This window comes from Typopeltis vanoorti, chromosome 1 (assembly GCF_054136105.1).
Source record: "Typopeltis vanoorti isolate ZY-2024b chromosome 1, IOZ_Tvanoo_1.0, whole genome shotgun sequence".
Lineage (NCBI taxonomy): Eukaryota > Metazoa > Arthropoda > Arachnida > Uropygi > Thelyphonidae > Typopeltis > Typopeltis vanoorti.
In genome coordinates, this window is record NC_143549.1 from 132,354,764 (window position 1) to 132,369,549 (window position 14,786).

At 34.6% G+C, this 14,786-nt stretch overlaps 1 protein-coding gene across 1 annotated transcript in view; it reads right to left on the bottom strand.

Annotated features, from left to right (window-relative positions):
• Positions 1 to 14,786, bottom strand: part of LOC150110436 (uncharacterized) — a 286,950-nt gene that overhangs the window by 149,939 nt on the left and 122,225 nt on the right. Inside the window, exon 5 of the mRNA XM_090398515.1 lies at positions 12,094 to 12,201. Within this exon, the coding sequence (XP_090254641.1) occupies positions 12,094 to 12,201 (108 nt within the window). The remainder of the gene's footprint in view (positions 1 to 12,093; positions 12,202 to 14,786) is intronic.

Genomic DNA, 14,786 nt, shown 5'->3' on the forward strand with positions numbered 1-14,786 from the left:
AGCATTTTGAATAGCTTTTCTCTTGGCACCTTGTCATATGCTTTCTGCAGGCCTACAAAACTTATATTCCCATGATTTTACAACAATTTGTTGTAAAGTGAAAATCTGATCCTGACTGCCATTATTTGGCCTGAATCCAGCTTGTTCTTCATCAAGCTTCCCCTCCACAATCCTTCTCAACTGTTTCTCAAGTATACCTGCATAAATCTTACCAGGAACACTCAGTAGGAAAATACCTCTGTAATTCTCACAATCGGTTTTATTTCCCTTTTTATATACGAGTACTATGAGAGCTCTACTCCAATCATCTGGAATTTATCTATCAGTCCAGGCTATGCAGTGCAGCCACTGTAAGACTTTTATACTTCCGAACTATGCAGTGCAGCCACTGTAAGACTTTTATACTTCCATACTTCAGCATTTCTGGTCAAATATCATCTACTCCCACTGCCTTTCCACATTTCAGGTTTTTTTATGGCTTTTTCTACTTCAAGTATTCTTGATTCCAGGATTGTTGAGTATTTTATACCACTGTGCTGTCACTGCTTGTTTCATTTAGCAATATTTCGAAGTAATTACTCCATACTTCGAGATCTTTTTCTCCCATTTTCATGTCACCTTTATCATCTCTAACTCCTTTTACAGCACTCTTTCCTCAATTTCTAAGCTTCTTCAACAGCCTCCAGAATATTCTGCCATCTTCCTGATATTCATTTTCTAATAAACTCTTCCCATGACTTTTGTTTAGCTAGTTTTACACAATGTTTAGCTTTCTTACATTTGTCTCTGTATTCTCTAAGAGCACAAGCTGACTTATTCACCAAGAACTTTCGATATGCTTTTTTCTTTTCCTTCACTGCCTCTTTAACTTCTAGTGTCCACCATGGAGTTCTTGATTTTTCAATCCATGTAGACAATCTCACCATATGCCTCTCTGGCTGAAACAATCAATGTTTCTCAGGATTTGCCACTGATAAATCTGCCACTGAACCTCCAATGTTTGGTTCCTGTTTTCAAACACTTTCATTTTTTTCTTGAATAATGTTTGTGTATTTTGGTCTACAGTTCACACATCTGAGAGCTGCTCAATTTTTATTTGCTTTAAAACTTTGTTACATGTTCTTCTTTTCAGTATAATTCAATTTTATCCTGCTCAAGTCTAAATGGTAATCCCTTCCAATTTCAAATCCTCTGTATACTCTACTGTCCTGCACCAGTGAGAAAACATCACTATCAACAATAACATAGTCAATCAGACTTTTCATATTCCTTACCCTCCATGTCAATTTGTGCACATTTTTATGTTGAAATATTGTGTTACTAATAACTACTCCATGTCCTGAGCACAAATCCAACAGGGATTTGCCATTATCATTAGCTTTGCTCTTTTCTCCAAATTTTCCCAAAATATTTCTGTATGTCTGACAATCATTTCCTACTCTGCTATTTAGATCTCCAACAAGGACCAATTTTTACTTTTTCAATGTGTCAGTTGCTTTCTCTAAAGCCTCAAAAAAAAAAAAAAAAAAAAAAAAAACCTCCACTTCTACCTTAGTAGAACCTTCTGTTGGACCATAGGCACAAATAAGTCTCATTGTCCATTTCTCCATTCTGAGATTTGCACACATCATTCTACTTAATATTGCCTGTCATTCAAGAAGATTGGTCTCATATTTAGTATTGAATACTATAGCTACTCTTTCTTTTCCCTGATTGTGCCTGAATATAACATTTGTATTTATTGCTTAGAAAGATTTTACCAGTATTTGTCTTTTTTTTTTGTTTCAGCCACCCTTATATTGATCGATCTGGTGCTTATCCAGTTCTTCTGCTAGTTCCATTTCTTTGCCATTCAGGCTTCTTATGTTGACAGTGCCAATCTTGAACTCTGGTGATGTTGTGTTGGGATGTGTTTCAGGATTTGTTCCAGTAGCTGGCTTTTCACTGTTTGCCCTGGTTTCCTGACGAAAACAACAGGAAACGGGGGGGGGGGGGGCTTGTTTAACAATGTGACTTCACTGCTAGCATGAAATTCTATCATGTTGTACCATCATTTTACATTGTGGTTTAAGTCGATAAGAATACAATTTGATTGGCTAAATCCTAAATTGCCAGCCCATCCTCATTCATTCAGTATCTAGGTGATACCTAAAAGAGTGCACCACGAGAAGATGAGGATTGGATATTAGGTCAGAAGATCTGGTCAGTTCTCCACATTGCTTTAAAGGCTATGTGGAGGTCTCCTCCTCTCAGTTATACAGCTTTTACCCTTAAGCACCCCCTCGTTATATATATATATATAGAGAGAGAGAGAGAGCAAGGGTATAATTTTATTTTGGAGAAACCCTGATAATGACACTTTTCTTTTTAATAATAGTCAACTTTTTTTTTTTTTTTAATGTAACAAGAAAATATTTTAAATAAATGACCTAACTTTTTTTTTCAATATCAAATGATATAAATTAGACATGCCAAAAAATTATGTTCTTAGATTCATCCCTTATCCAAATGTACGCAAACAAAGTTGGGACATGAAGTAACTTCACAAATGAACTACTTATATATAGAGGCAGATGACTTCATATTTGTATCCCCATAATGCAAACCACATATCCTTACAGACATTTATAATGAAATGTATTATGGGAAGGGTCACTACCCAGACTGATTTTCAACCTTTATTGAGATGAAAAACTAAATATATGCTCATCATAGGCCTAGAGTAGTTAGCATAGGGGTGCAGGAGAGAGTCTGATAGTATTAGGAGAAAGAAAATACAGATAGATAGTATGAGAGATAGAGAAAAGGCCTCAGCTCTTTTATATCATCATATATCATCGGTTTTCCTTTTTCACCAATCTCATATATATGAACAACCAAAAGACCAATTGAAACTAAAGTGCAAAAATGACAAACACCCAGGTGGATAAGCTCATCTGAGTTAGCCACGTTCAATTGACCTTCTCTGCATGAGATTGCTCTCCAGTCATCCCTGCAATTGACATAAGACCACATTGTAAGAGGATGGAACTATTTAAAAAAAAAACTTCATAGCAAGAACAAACAGAATGTTATCTTCCCCTGGTGAATATTGCATGATGTGGGTAGTCTATACCATCTAGTCAAAAATTTGATATCTCCTAGAATGCTTTTTTCTAAATACAAAAATCGTCTGACTGAACAATAAAATTTAGACATGCCAAAAAATTATGTTCTTAGTTTCATCCCTTATCCAAGTGTGAGCAAACAAAGTTGGCGCCTGAAAATATCTTCAGGACTGGGGTAAGGTAGTACAACACTGGGAAACTCGCAGCAAAGGTGGAGCAAGCCAACATCACTCCTATCTCAGTATCTCCCATAATGCAAAACACATCTCCTTGCGGATATGTATAATTTAAGGGAAGGGCCACTGCCAGACTAGTTTCAACCTTTATTGAGGTCTCTTCAGTGAGAGCCAGGCCCAGAGGTGGAGATACCAGGCAGAAGCAATGGCAGGTCATCTTTACCTATAGGAGTTGGCAAACGGTGTGCCACCTTTTTTTATTAAATTATTCTGGATTTAGAGAAAGATGTTGAAAGTTTATTTTTCACTTGGTTAGACTATAATAAATTTAGTTCAATCCTTTATCCAACTTTTAACATCTTTCTCTAAATCCAGAGTAATTTAATAAAAAAGGTGGCACACCGTTTGGCATCTCCGACAGGTAAAGATGACCTGCCATTGCTTCTGCCTGGTATCTCCACCTCTGGGCCTGGCTCCCACTGAAGAGACCTCAATAAAGGTCGAAACTAGTCTGGGTAGTGGCCCTTCCCTTAATGCATAACATTATACATATCTGCAAGGAGATGTGCTTTGCATTATGGGAGATACTGAGATAGGAGTGATGTTGGCTTGCTCCACCTTTGCTGCGAGTTGCCCTGTGCTGTACTACCTTACCCCAGTCCTGAAGATATTTTCAGGTGCAAACTTTGTTTGCTCACACTTGGATAAAGGATTAAACTAAATTTATTATAGTCTAACCAAGTGAAAAATAAACTTTCAAAAGGTATTTTAATTCATTAATTATAAAAATCAGAATTCTCTTCCCATTGCTGACAGGTGGTGGGTACTGCAAAAAAATTAATGTGTTCTGTTGTAAGTAATGGAATACTTACAACAGAACACAATCTGTTCCAAATACACAGGACAAGAAAATAGCTGTATAATGCATGTTCTACTGTTTCCAATCTGTTTCGGTAACAAATGTGACAGATTTGATCTCCGATGTTAAAGTACCTCCATTTGATGGTATTTACTGGAAGGTGGCCATATGCAATTCTCCAAGCAAGATCCCTCCTGTTAGGGTATCCTTGGAACTTCAATACTTTGTTTCATAACTTATTGAAATAACTTATTATATAACTGTTGTCAGTACCCAAATGTGGAAGTTCATGGCAAAAGAGATTTAAGATTTCTTTATACCAAATTTTACTTTTTTTTTAATGGAAAGAATGTCAATGCCGGAATATTGTAGCAGTCTTAGAGTTAAGCATACAGTGTTATAGTATTCAGGAACAATCTCAGCTTTTGGACCTTTATAATCATCTACTCCAAACAGTAAAAGATGAAAACCAAGGTAGTACAAGAGAAGGTCTGCAATATTTTATGGATTTTTGAAGCCTTATTTTAAGACTGGAAGCCCAAATCCTCCATGCTTCTTTGATGGTTGAAGAAATTCCTTCTTAACTTCTTGGTATTGGCTGGACAAAAAAAAATTTGCACAGGCTTACTATATAATTGCTTTTCTTCAGCTTCTGTGATGTTGTAATATTTATCATGTACAACTGAGCAGAAAAGATTATGGTTTTGAGTACTATGGCTTTAGAAGAAAATGGCCCTATATTTCAATCTTCTAAGGTTTCAAATTTCTTGTATATAAGTTCTTGAACTGGTAATATTCGGTAAGTGGAGAATGGAATTACAAGTATAATGGGTTTTCTCTCATTATACTTGGTTATATCATTATATCACTCATGGGTTAGTCCAAAAGGAATGCCTCCAAGATCTCACTTTCCAAAAACTTTTAATTTTGTCTTGTCTGCATTAGTAGTTGTTCCACTAATCTTGCTGAACGTCTCCAAAATACCAAAAAAGATATATATATGGAATCATTATCCTTCAAAGTGCCCACTACATCACTGGCATATGCTAATACCTTATTTTCTTTCATATTTGAAGGAAATGGTGTATTGTCAATTTCCTGTAAGAAAGGTTCAAGAACCAATGCAAAGAGGTGGACTAAGAGGCAACCTTGCTTGACTCCTTTTTTGAATTTTGACCAAGTCTGACAGGAACCTATTAACTAGGAAGAGAGTAACTGAATTGGCATAGGCTCCTTTAATAATGAATAGTAGCTATACCAAATTTGCTGGAGGATGTAGAACAAAAAGGGATGCCAGACATTATCAAATGCTTGAGTAAGGTCTACTGATAGCACTGCCATTGACTGCTTTTTTTCAAATTAAGCAAGCAAATTATATGTAGCAGAAATAGATTAAATTCTACTGCTCAGTCTGGAATTTCATACACCTGTGTGCTTTTACTTATGTATCTCATTCTCACTTTGTGTCTGTTATTGATAATGCAGAAAAATATCTTGTAGTCAGTATTAGATAGAGAAATACTTCTCTAGCTGCTGATTAAGGTATGATCTCTATTAGGTATTGGAATGAGGATGGCATAGCTTGCTACAAATTCACTTGGTATATGTCCTGATGAGAGAAAAGAATTAAATAATATAACCAGAATGGGAAGAATAAAATCTCAGGCCTTGCAGTAAAGTTCTATCCCTAGACCATCAGGTCCTGTGGATTTTCTTGTCTGGCATTCTTTATAGGCTGTGGGTGCTAGACCCAGAAGAAATGCCAAGGTTGAAATAATGCAGACATCATATATTTCCCACATACAAGTGGTTATCTTATTAATAAAATACTCTGGATTAGAGATAGATGTTGAAAGTTTTTTTTTTTTCACTTGGTTATACTACAAATTAAAGATGCCAAGAAATTATACTCTCTATATACAAGTACCCCATTTGTGAAGTAACTTCACGTGCGAACTTTGTTTGCTTACACTAGGATAAAGGATGAAATCAAGAATATAATTTCTTGGAATCTTTAATTTATAGTATAACCAAGTGAAAAAAACTTGCGACATCAAATAATGATGTAGAAATCATTATTTGAAAAATGATGCAGCTATAAAAACAAACTAGAATAATAAAAAAGAGCACTAAAATGTATCAAAAAATAAAAGAGTAACTGTTACATAAAAAGCTTTAGATATATGATGGCAGACATATACACCAAAGATTGATAAATAACTGTCAGAAGAAATATGGAGTACCACTAGATTGGTTAAAACTTATGGTTATATTTAAGAAAGGTAATAGAGATGACTGTAGAAATTAAAGGAATATATGCTTTTTAATTAAATGTTACAAAAAAATAAAAATAAATATAGCATAATAGAGTGATTCAATCATAAAATTTTGCTTGCGAACAAAGTCACTGCTTTGAGTTTCCTAGGGGGGGGGGGGGAATTAAAAACATGGCAAACATAATAAAGAAACAGAAAAGAAAAGTAAGGGAGATGGTAGTGCTTGCCGGAACGAATGATTTAAGTAGTGATAAATATAGTATGAGAGGGGACATGAAAGAACTCTTGGAAAAAGAGGACGAAAACAGGGTAAAAATTGAAAGAGAGAAAGAAAACAGAGTAACTTATTATCAGGATACGACAGAAATTAGTTAAGAAGGAAGGCTACAACAGCCAATGATTCAATGTGCTGTCTATATTTAAGAAATGAACACGAGTTTATGAACTATATATGAAGTGGAGGCAGGATAAATTATAAGAGGAATGCTCAATTGGAATATGAAAAGAAATTAACTGTGCAGGCAAAGGCAACCTAAAAGAATTTTATCACTACGCAGAAAGTAAAAGAAATGAATGCAGAAGAACAACTTTAGTCGATGCAGATAGTACCTTTGTGTCAGAAGCTGGCAAGATTGTTAAAATAATAAGTGCTCACTTTGCTAAAGATCTATCAACCAGGTGTATGTAACATGGTGCACAATGGATACTACAATACTGAATGAAGAGACAGAGGTGCATAAGAATCAGGTTCAAGAGCTGTGCATAACCTGGATATCCATTCAGCAATATGCCAAATGGGATATCAGCACATATTCTAAAGGAATGTTAAGCTGAAATGGCCTTGCCATTGATATATTTGTATAACTCAAGTTTCAGCTCAGGAAAACTTAAACAGAAATGGAAAGAATAGTTCCATTATACAAAAGTTGAGAAAAAAACCAATGTGCTTAACTACCTATGCATAACAAGGAAGTTGGCATACAAAAACAGTTAATTCTCAATGTCTGTAGAAATCCTGTAGGGAGCACATTTATACCAGAATTTTCTTTATAACAGCATGGGGAATTATCAATAGTTTGTTATAGAAAGGAAGTTGTTATAAAAGTTGTTGCAAAACCCAGAGTCAACTACAATATTTATATCTTAAAAAATATGACAATTTGTAGACCCTTTTGTGATTATGAGATAGCTTTTGATACAATAGAAAAAGATTATGAAGTATCACAGGAAAAAATATTCAATGCATTTAGCACAAGTACAAAATTTATTTAAAGACACAAAAATCAGGTTACAATTAGATAATAAATTAGCAGAATGGACAGAAATTAATCAAGGAGTAAGACAAAGATGTAGTCTCCAGTTCTATTTCAACATATTAATATCATCAGATGTACAAAAAAGTCAAGGAGTCATTGAGGAAGGCCATAACTTCATCCACACCAGCTGTCATACCTTCTCAAATGAATGAGTGGATCAGTTTGCCTGTTGATGCACTCACTACTTCAACAGGCAAACTGATCCACTCATTCACAGTTCTGTGATGGAAAAATCTAGCTCTCACTCCTTTCTTAACTGCACACAAACTTAATATCCATAGATGTCCCCTTGTCTGAAAATGAAACATTTCATCAACCAATATCCTACAACACCTTTTCAGAAGTTTATAGACTTATATCACCCCCCCTCTTTTTGCTATCTACCAGTGTCTGCAGTTAACATTTTCTCAGTATGTCTTCAATCTACATTCCATTCCAATATCATCTTCGTAATTCTACTTCACAGCCTATCCACAGCTTCTGACTATACTATAAAAACAGACACCTGGTGAAAGGATATCATTATTGTCTTTCTCAAGTCATGAAAGGATCCGAAATGCCCAATAAATTATCAGCCAACTGCTCTGATCACTTGCTTGTGCAAGATTCTGGAAAAATGGTTAAATGGAATGTTGAAAGACCTACACAACTTTGTTCTCGAGGGAAACCCTCTTTTCATGAACTTTTCATCCAATCAAATTTTCCAGATCCGAGTGGGAACCAAACTCACCCAACTGTATACCCAATAGGATGGAGTCCCACAAAGATCAGTTCTAAGTGTGATTTATTTATTTATTTTATTTTATTTCTTGCATTCCAGATCCACTTGATAATGAAACAACTTCCTGGAAGTATTAGTATGCCCACTATGTGGATAATTTATCATCTGTCTTTTGTGTAACACGAGAGCCACAGAAAGACAGCTGCAGCTAGATTTGCCACAAGTTGCCCCAGTTCTGAAGGATACTTCAGGTGCAAACTTTGTTTGCTTACACTTGAATAATGGATTAAACCAGTATATAATTTCTTATTATCTTTAATTTATAATATAGCCAAGTGAAAAACTTTCAACAATGCAGCTAGATTTGACCATCTTTCAAAATGGATGCTTGCAAATGGATTCAGATTTTCCTAGAAGAGGACAGTTGGTGTGCATTTTTGCCACGGACATGGCGTCTTCACCCAGAACTCAGACTAGTACAAACATTAATCCCAGTTGCACTAGAAGCCAAGGTCAGGGCTTAATCTGACAAAAAAGAAAAAAAAATTTGCTTTACTCCCTTATATGCCAACTGCAAGATAAGTGCCTTAAAATAATGAAAATCCTTTGTTGATAATGCAATGCAGGTGATCAGATTTTTATCTTCCTTTCACATATTATGCCTCATAGCCTGTTCCACTGTCTCTTACCAACTCTTTAAGGGACTTCCTCTATTTCTTTTCCTTTTGGTTTATATTTTATCTTTTTTGTTTGTTATTTTTTTGGTAGTCTACTCAGTGACATACTGTTCACATGCAAATCCATTTAACTTTAAACAACTTCTGTTTGCAATGCTAGTTATGGTTATGATTCTTGCAAAAGTTCTGTTTATTATCTAGTTTAGCATATCCTGCTGTTCTCAAAAATTTAATTTTATGTTTATGTTATTCTTCACTGGTCTAATTTTTTTCGTTGTCCATGTAACAATGGATTTAGATTAAAAAAATTTAGGATTTCTTTATCCTGCATTTCCATTGATTAAATTTAGCTTAAAATATCATTAATCATGCCAATAACTTTGGTAAATTTATCATCGTCGTCAAGGGATGTACAGGATACTATAATGATATTATAATTATAAGATTAAGTTTATATTAATAATCTTCTGTAAATAAATTTTATAAATTGGAAACATGCATAGTGGTGTACTGTAGGATCTGAAACGTGGATAATAAATAAGGATTCAAGAAAAAAGAATTTTGGTATTTGAAAGAACTTGTTACAGGAAGATTCTAAGAATAGGATGGGTACAGAAAATCACAAATGAAGAGCTCTTTCGGAAGATACAACCAAAGGAGAATCTAATACAGAAGATTAGAAAACAGAAGCTGCAACTATTTGGACACATCTACAGAATGAGTGAGGACCAGAAGATAAAGACATTCATATTTGGTATTATGGATGGTGTAAACAGAAGAGGTAGACCATACAGAGAATGGATAGACGACATAAAAGACTGGTGTGGAATGAATGTACAGAAACTGTGACACTGTGCACTGGACAAAGAAAGGTGGAAGACGATAGTGAAGGAGGCACTGGACACCAACGAGCAGTGAGCCCGTAGTTCGTGATGATCATGATGAATCTTCTATATTGGATATGTTTATTCAACGTAACTTTGATCAATTATATTAAAATATAGTGAAGATGAAGTAAAATAATCAGTTGATGAACTAAATAAAATAAGTCAATAAAAAAAAAAAAACTAAAAATCTCAAAAATCTCAATAACATCAAAATCATGGCATTTAAAAGCAAAGATTGCACTAGATCAAAAAACTGATTTATAGAAAAAAAAAAAGTTCATAATAGAAGAAGTGAAAATTTAGTTATTTAGGTTGTATAGTAACATATACAAAAGACAAAGACTGTACACAGAAGAGAAGATAATAAATTTAAGAAAAATTAAAAGGACAGTGAATATTTATTTATTTATTTATTTAGTGTATGGCATAATAAAGACACATGACATCAGAATGTATAAATACATATTTGTGCAGACAATAAAAATGAAACAAGTAATGCACATATACAAATATCAAGTAAAAAAAAAAAAAAGTCTAAAATTTTAAGTCTAGTTCAGATAGCCAATCAAGAGCTGAAGGATCTGCCTCAAAAAAAGTCTCTCAGGTCACCAGGGTAGGCTCTTAGGCACATTATGGAGAACTGGATGGTTTGATTTATGGCCCCACAGTCACATTGGGGGTGTTGGTGATTTTCCCCACTTATATAAGCTGTCTGCACAGATACCATGTCCTGTGCATATCCTATTTAGGCTTTTACATAGGTGACGTGGAAGCTCAATCTCTTTCGGATTTTGGTTGGGAAGAATATACTTGTTTAAGTCTGGGGCGATTTTTCTTTACAAGTTTCTAGCCATTGTGAATTAACATTGAAATTGCTATTGACTAGCTCTTCAGCCAGTATTAGTGGAGTCCGTCAGGATTTAAGGCGATTCATGTTTATATATGGGAGGTCTTCATGTATCGGCAACAGGGGATTGCTGTTTATTTTTTTGTATTCTTTCACTAGAGCATTTTGTCTGCATAAGTTTGGTGGTGCAATATTGCTCAAAGTTGGAAGCCAGTAGAGGGGGGGGGGATTTGACACAACCGGTTATTGTCCTCATCGCTGCATTTATTTGTGTGTCGATTTTCTTGATATGAGGACTGTTTAGCCATACTGGTGAACAATATTCTGCCGCAAAGTAGACTAAGGCCAACGTGGAGTATCGCAGTGTAATAGCAGAAGAAACCCATGTAGAACCACACAATTTTTGTATGATGTTATTACGGGTTCTGATCTTTAAAGAGAGATTCTCCAGATGTCTTTTGAAAGATAGTGTTCTGTCCAGGGTAACACCCAGATATTTAGAGAAATCTTGGTGTTGCAGCATTGTGTTGTTAAAGCTGACCTGAAGTTTCCTATTTGCCAATTTGGTGTTTAGGTGAAAAGAGACAGTGAATAAAAAAGCACAGAACAAGATACCCACTTTCAAATTTTGTAAAGTAATGGCTACTCTCACTTTATTAGGTTCACATATATGAACTGTTCAAAAGAAAAATCAAAGTAAAATACAACAGCTGAAATTAGATTTTTAAGAAACTGAAAATATCAGAAAAGAATGAAAAGATCAAGGATTACAGAGAGAAATCGGAAAAGCATTTGCATAAAATGGATAGATAACTCAGAAGCATATAAATATGGGTATACAGATATATTTATATAAAGTATAGACAGAGATTAAAGGGGAGGGAGGGAGGGAGGGAGAGAGAGGAAGACAAGGCCAACTGCAAGGAAGAAAGACTAATGAAACTGAACAAGTAAATAATTGATGCTTGATGGGACGAAGAAATTTATACACTTTTCCATTCTGCTGCATAACTTTCATATTAAGAATGAAGAATCAAACAAAGTATGAACTTGAGGTATAAACATGGAACCTAAGATTTTTTAGGGAACTTTCTGATATTATCATCTAGAAATTTATTGCATATGTGCTGCACTTGTATTTTATTTTCTGATAAGTTCTTTTACTAAATAACTTATCAGAACACTTAAAACACAAAAACTATTATTTTTTAAAAAAATTAGATTTACCTGAACTAAGGCTGTAATGCTACACTGTCTTGGTTCCTCTTGAGTGGATTCTAAAGCAAGCATGTTATTTGGACCATCTGCATAAGCCAGTGTATGATATAACATACTCTACAAAAAAAAAAAAAGGGGGGGATGTTTTGTATGATTTAAATGTGTTCGCTAAACACAAAAACGGAGTAAAAGTTATTTCACATTTAAAATTATTACAATTACTCAATATAAATAAAGTACAGATTTAGCTTGCATAATTCAAGAATGTTACTAGTAACAGTTTTTCATGTAGCAGTAAGTATGAAGCCATCTGGTGTGAGGTGGAGCCTAACAAGATCAAATACATAGTAGGGTGTTGTTACATGTTACAGACCTGGTGGATCGGTTCCTATGACAAAACAATGCATCACCAAATAAAGAAGATACGTGTGAAAAAGGTTACATGCTGAACTATAAAGCAGGAAATTATGACCACCTGAGGAATATGCTGAGTTCTGCACTGTGGTATCAGCTGTGGACGAGAAGGATATCGACAGTATGTTGGAAGTGTTTAAAAAATACTTAAATGATGCAATATCAGAATGTGTTCCTAGAGTGTGAAGAATAAATAGAGTAGGAGTGAAATGGATGTGTAATCTAATTAAGCAAAGGATTCATAAGAAAAAGTTGATGTTGAAGGAATACCGTTTGCAGGATCATGTCAGTTACAATAATTATAAGCAGCAGGCCAGACAAGTGTTGTACAGAAAGCTAAATCTGAGTAAGAAAAGAAACTGGCTTTGTAAGTTAAAGACAACACAAAAGAATTCTATCATTATGCTGCAAGTAAAAGAAAAAATGAATTTGAGAGAATAACTACTGAATGCAGATAGTATACAGGTGACTGATGCAGAAGAGAAGAAACTCATGTATATGAGGAAGAAGTACTACAGCTGTTACACAAATGCAATTGGAACTGATGGGATATCAACACGGACACTAAAAGAGTGTGCAGCTAAATTAACTATTCCTTTGGCCAAGCTCAGAACAGGAAAGATTTTGCAGGAGTGGAAAGAATATATGGTAATCCCATTGCACAAGGGTGATGCAAAGACCGATGTATCCAACTATCGACCAATCAGTATTTCAGGAGTGGTGGTGAAGATTCTGAAAAAGTTGGTTAGGGCTCAAATTCAGAAATGGGTTGCCAGAGAATCTTTACTTTCCAATGAACATCATGGGTTTACTAAGGGATGGTCATGTTTTAGCACTGGTAACATTATTATAGAATGTGAGTTAGACAAGGGGAATAGATATGCCATGATACTTTTGGATTTTGTAAGGCTTTTGACAGAATACAGCATGGAAGACTGTTGCATACATTGGAGAATATGGGATTGGATTATAATATATTGGTATGGATAAGAGGATGGTTAACTAACATATCAAAAAGTTGTATACTGGGATGTGAATCTGCAAGATTCAAGGCGACATACAGCTATTTGCTGACAAATACAAAGATAGATAGGGTAATCAGGAGTGCTGCTGATATGCAATAAATGTAAGGTCATGCACTTTGGTGATTAGATATCTGGTATTGTGTGGGATTATGCTAGAAGAAACTGGTTAAGCTGGGGATCTTGGAGTTTTAATAGGAAGTTGAAGTTCAAAGGTCATATAGCAAAGATTGTAAATACAACTCAGAGAATAATTGCAAATGCTGAACCAAACCTTGACATGTAAAGATAAGACATTTTGTCTTTTTACAAAGCCTTGATGAGACCTCACTTGGACTACTGCATGCAGGTCTGGTGTCCTGGTTTTTTTTTTGGTGATTCTGATACAGTGGGGAGGGGGAGAGAGAGAAAGAGAGAGAGTGCAAAGGAGAGTGTCAAAAATGATATCAGGATTGTGGAATACTAATTATGAAGACATTGAGAATTTGTAGGCTGCAGACATTAGAAAACAGGAGAAAGAAGGATGATATGATTGAGACTTACAAACTTCTGAAAGGGTTATACAGAATTTCAGTAGATGGAATTTTTAATTTTATGGAGGGTGAGGAAAGGATGCAAAGGCATCCTTAGAAGTTGAGAATGAATGTTAAGAAGGAGATGAGGGCTAGATTTTTCTATCATAGAGTGGTTCGTAATTAGAATGCACTACAATTTGATATGTGTGCAAGTAGCATGAATGAATTCAAGAACAGGTATGACAGCTGATGCAAATAGTATGGCTTCCCTTGATAAGTTCCTGGCTTCCTGGAGAGATCTCCAGGGATTCACGAAGTCTCTCTTAATAATAATTTGAAATGGAGTATTAACTAAAAATTGTGATTGTTTAGCGCAGTGGTTCTCAACCTTTTATGCTTCACGTATCCCCCAAAATGTGTATGTATCTAGCATACCCATTATATAGATAGATAAAACTATGGTTATAGTATAACGTTGGGAATAAAATAAAACATATATACACACACACATTAAATTTTGTATTCATAAATTACATATATCAATAAACACAGAGTGATAAACATTTTTAACAAATCTTATAAAATTATAAGATTTGTTAAAAATCTTATAAGTTTTATAAGATTTTTAACAAATTAAATATTATCAAATATTTACAATTCTTATAAAATTATAAATATTTTACTGGGTAATCAGTGAGATGGTTGTAATTGTTTACACTTGCACAGTTTATCAATAGTTTGAGTTATCTTG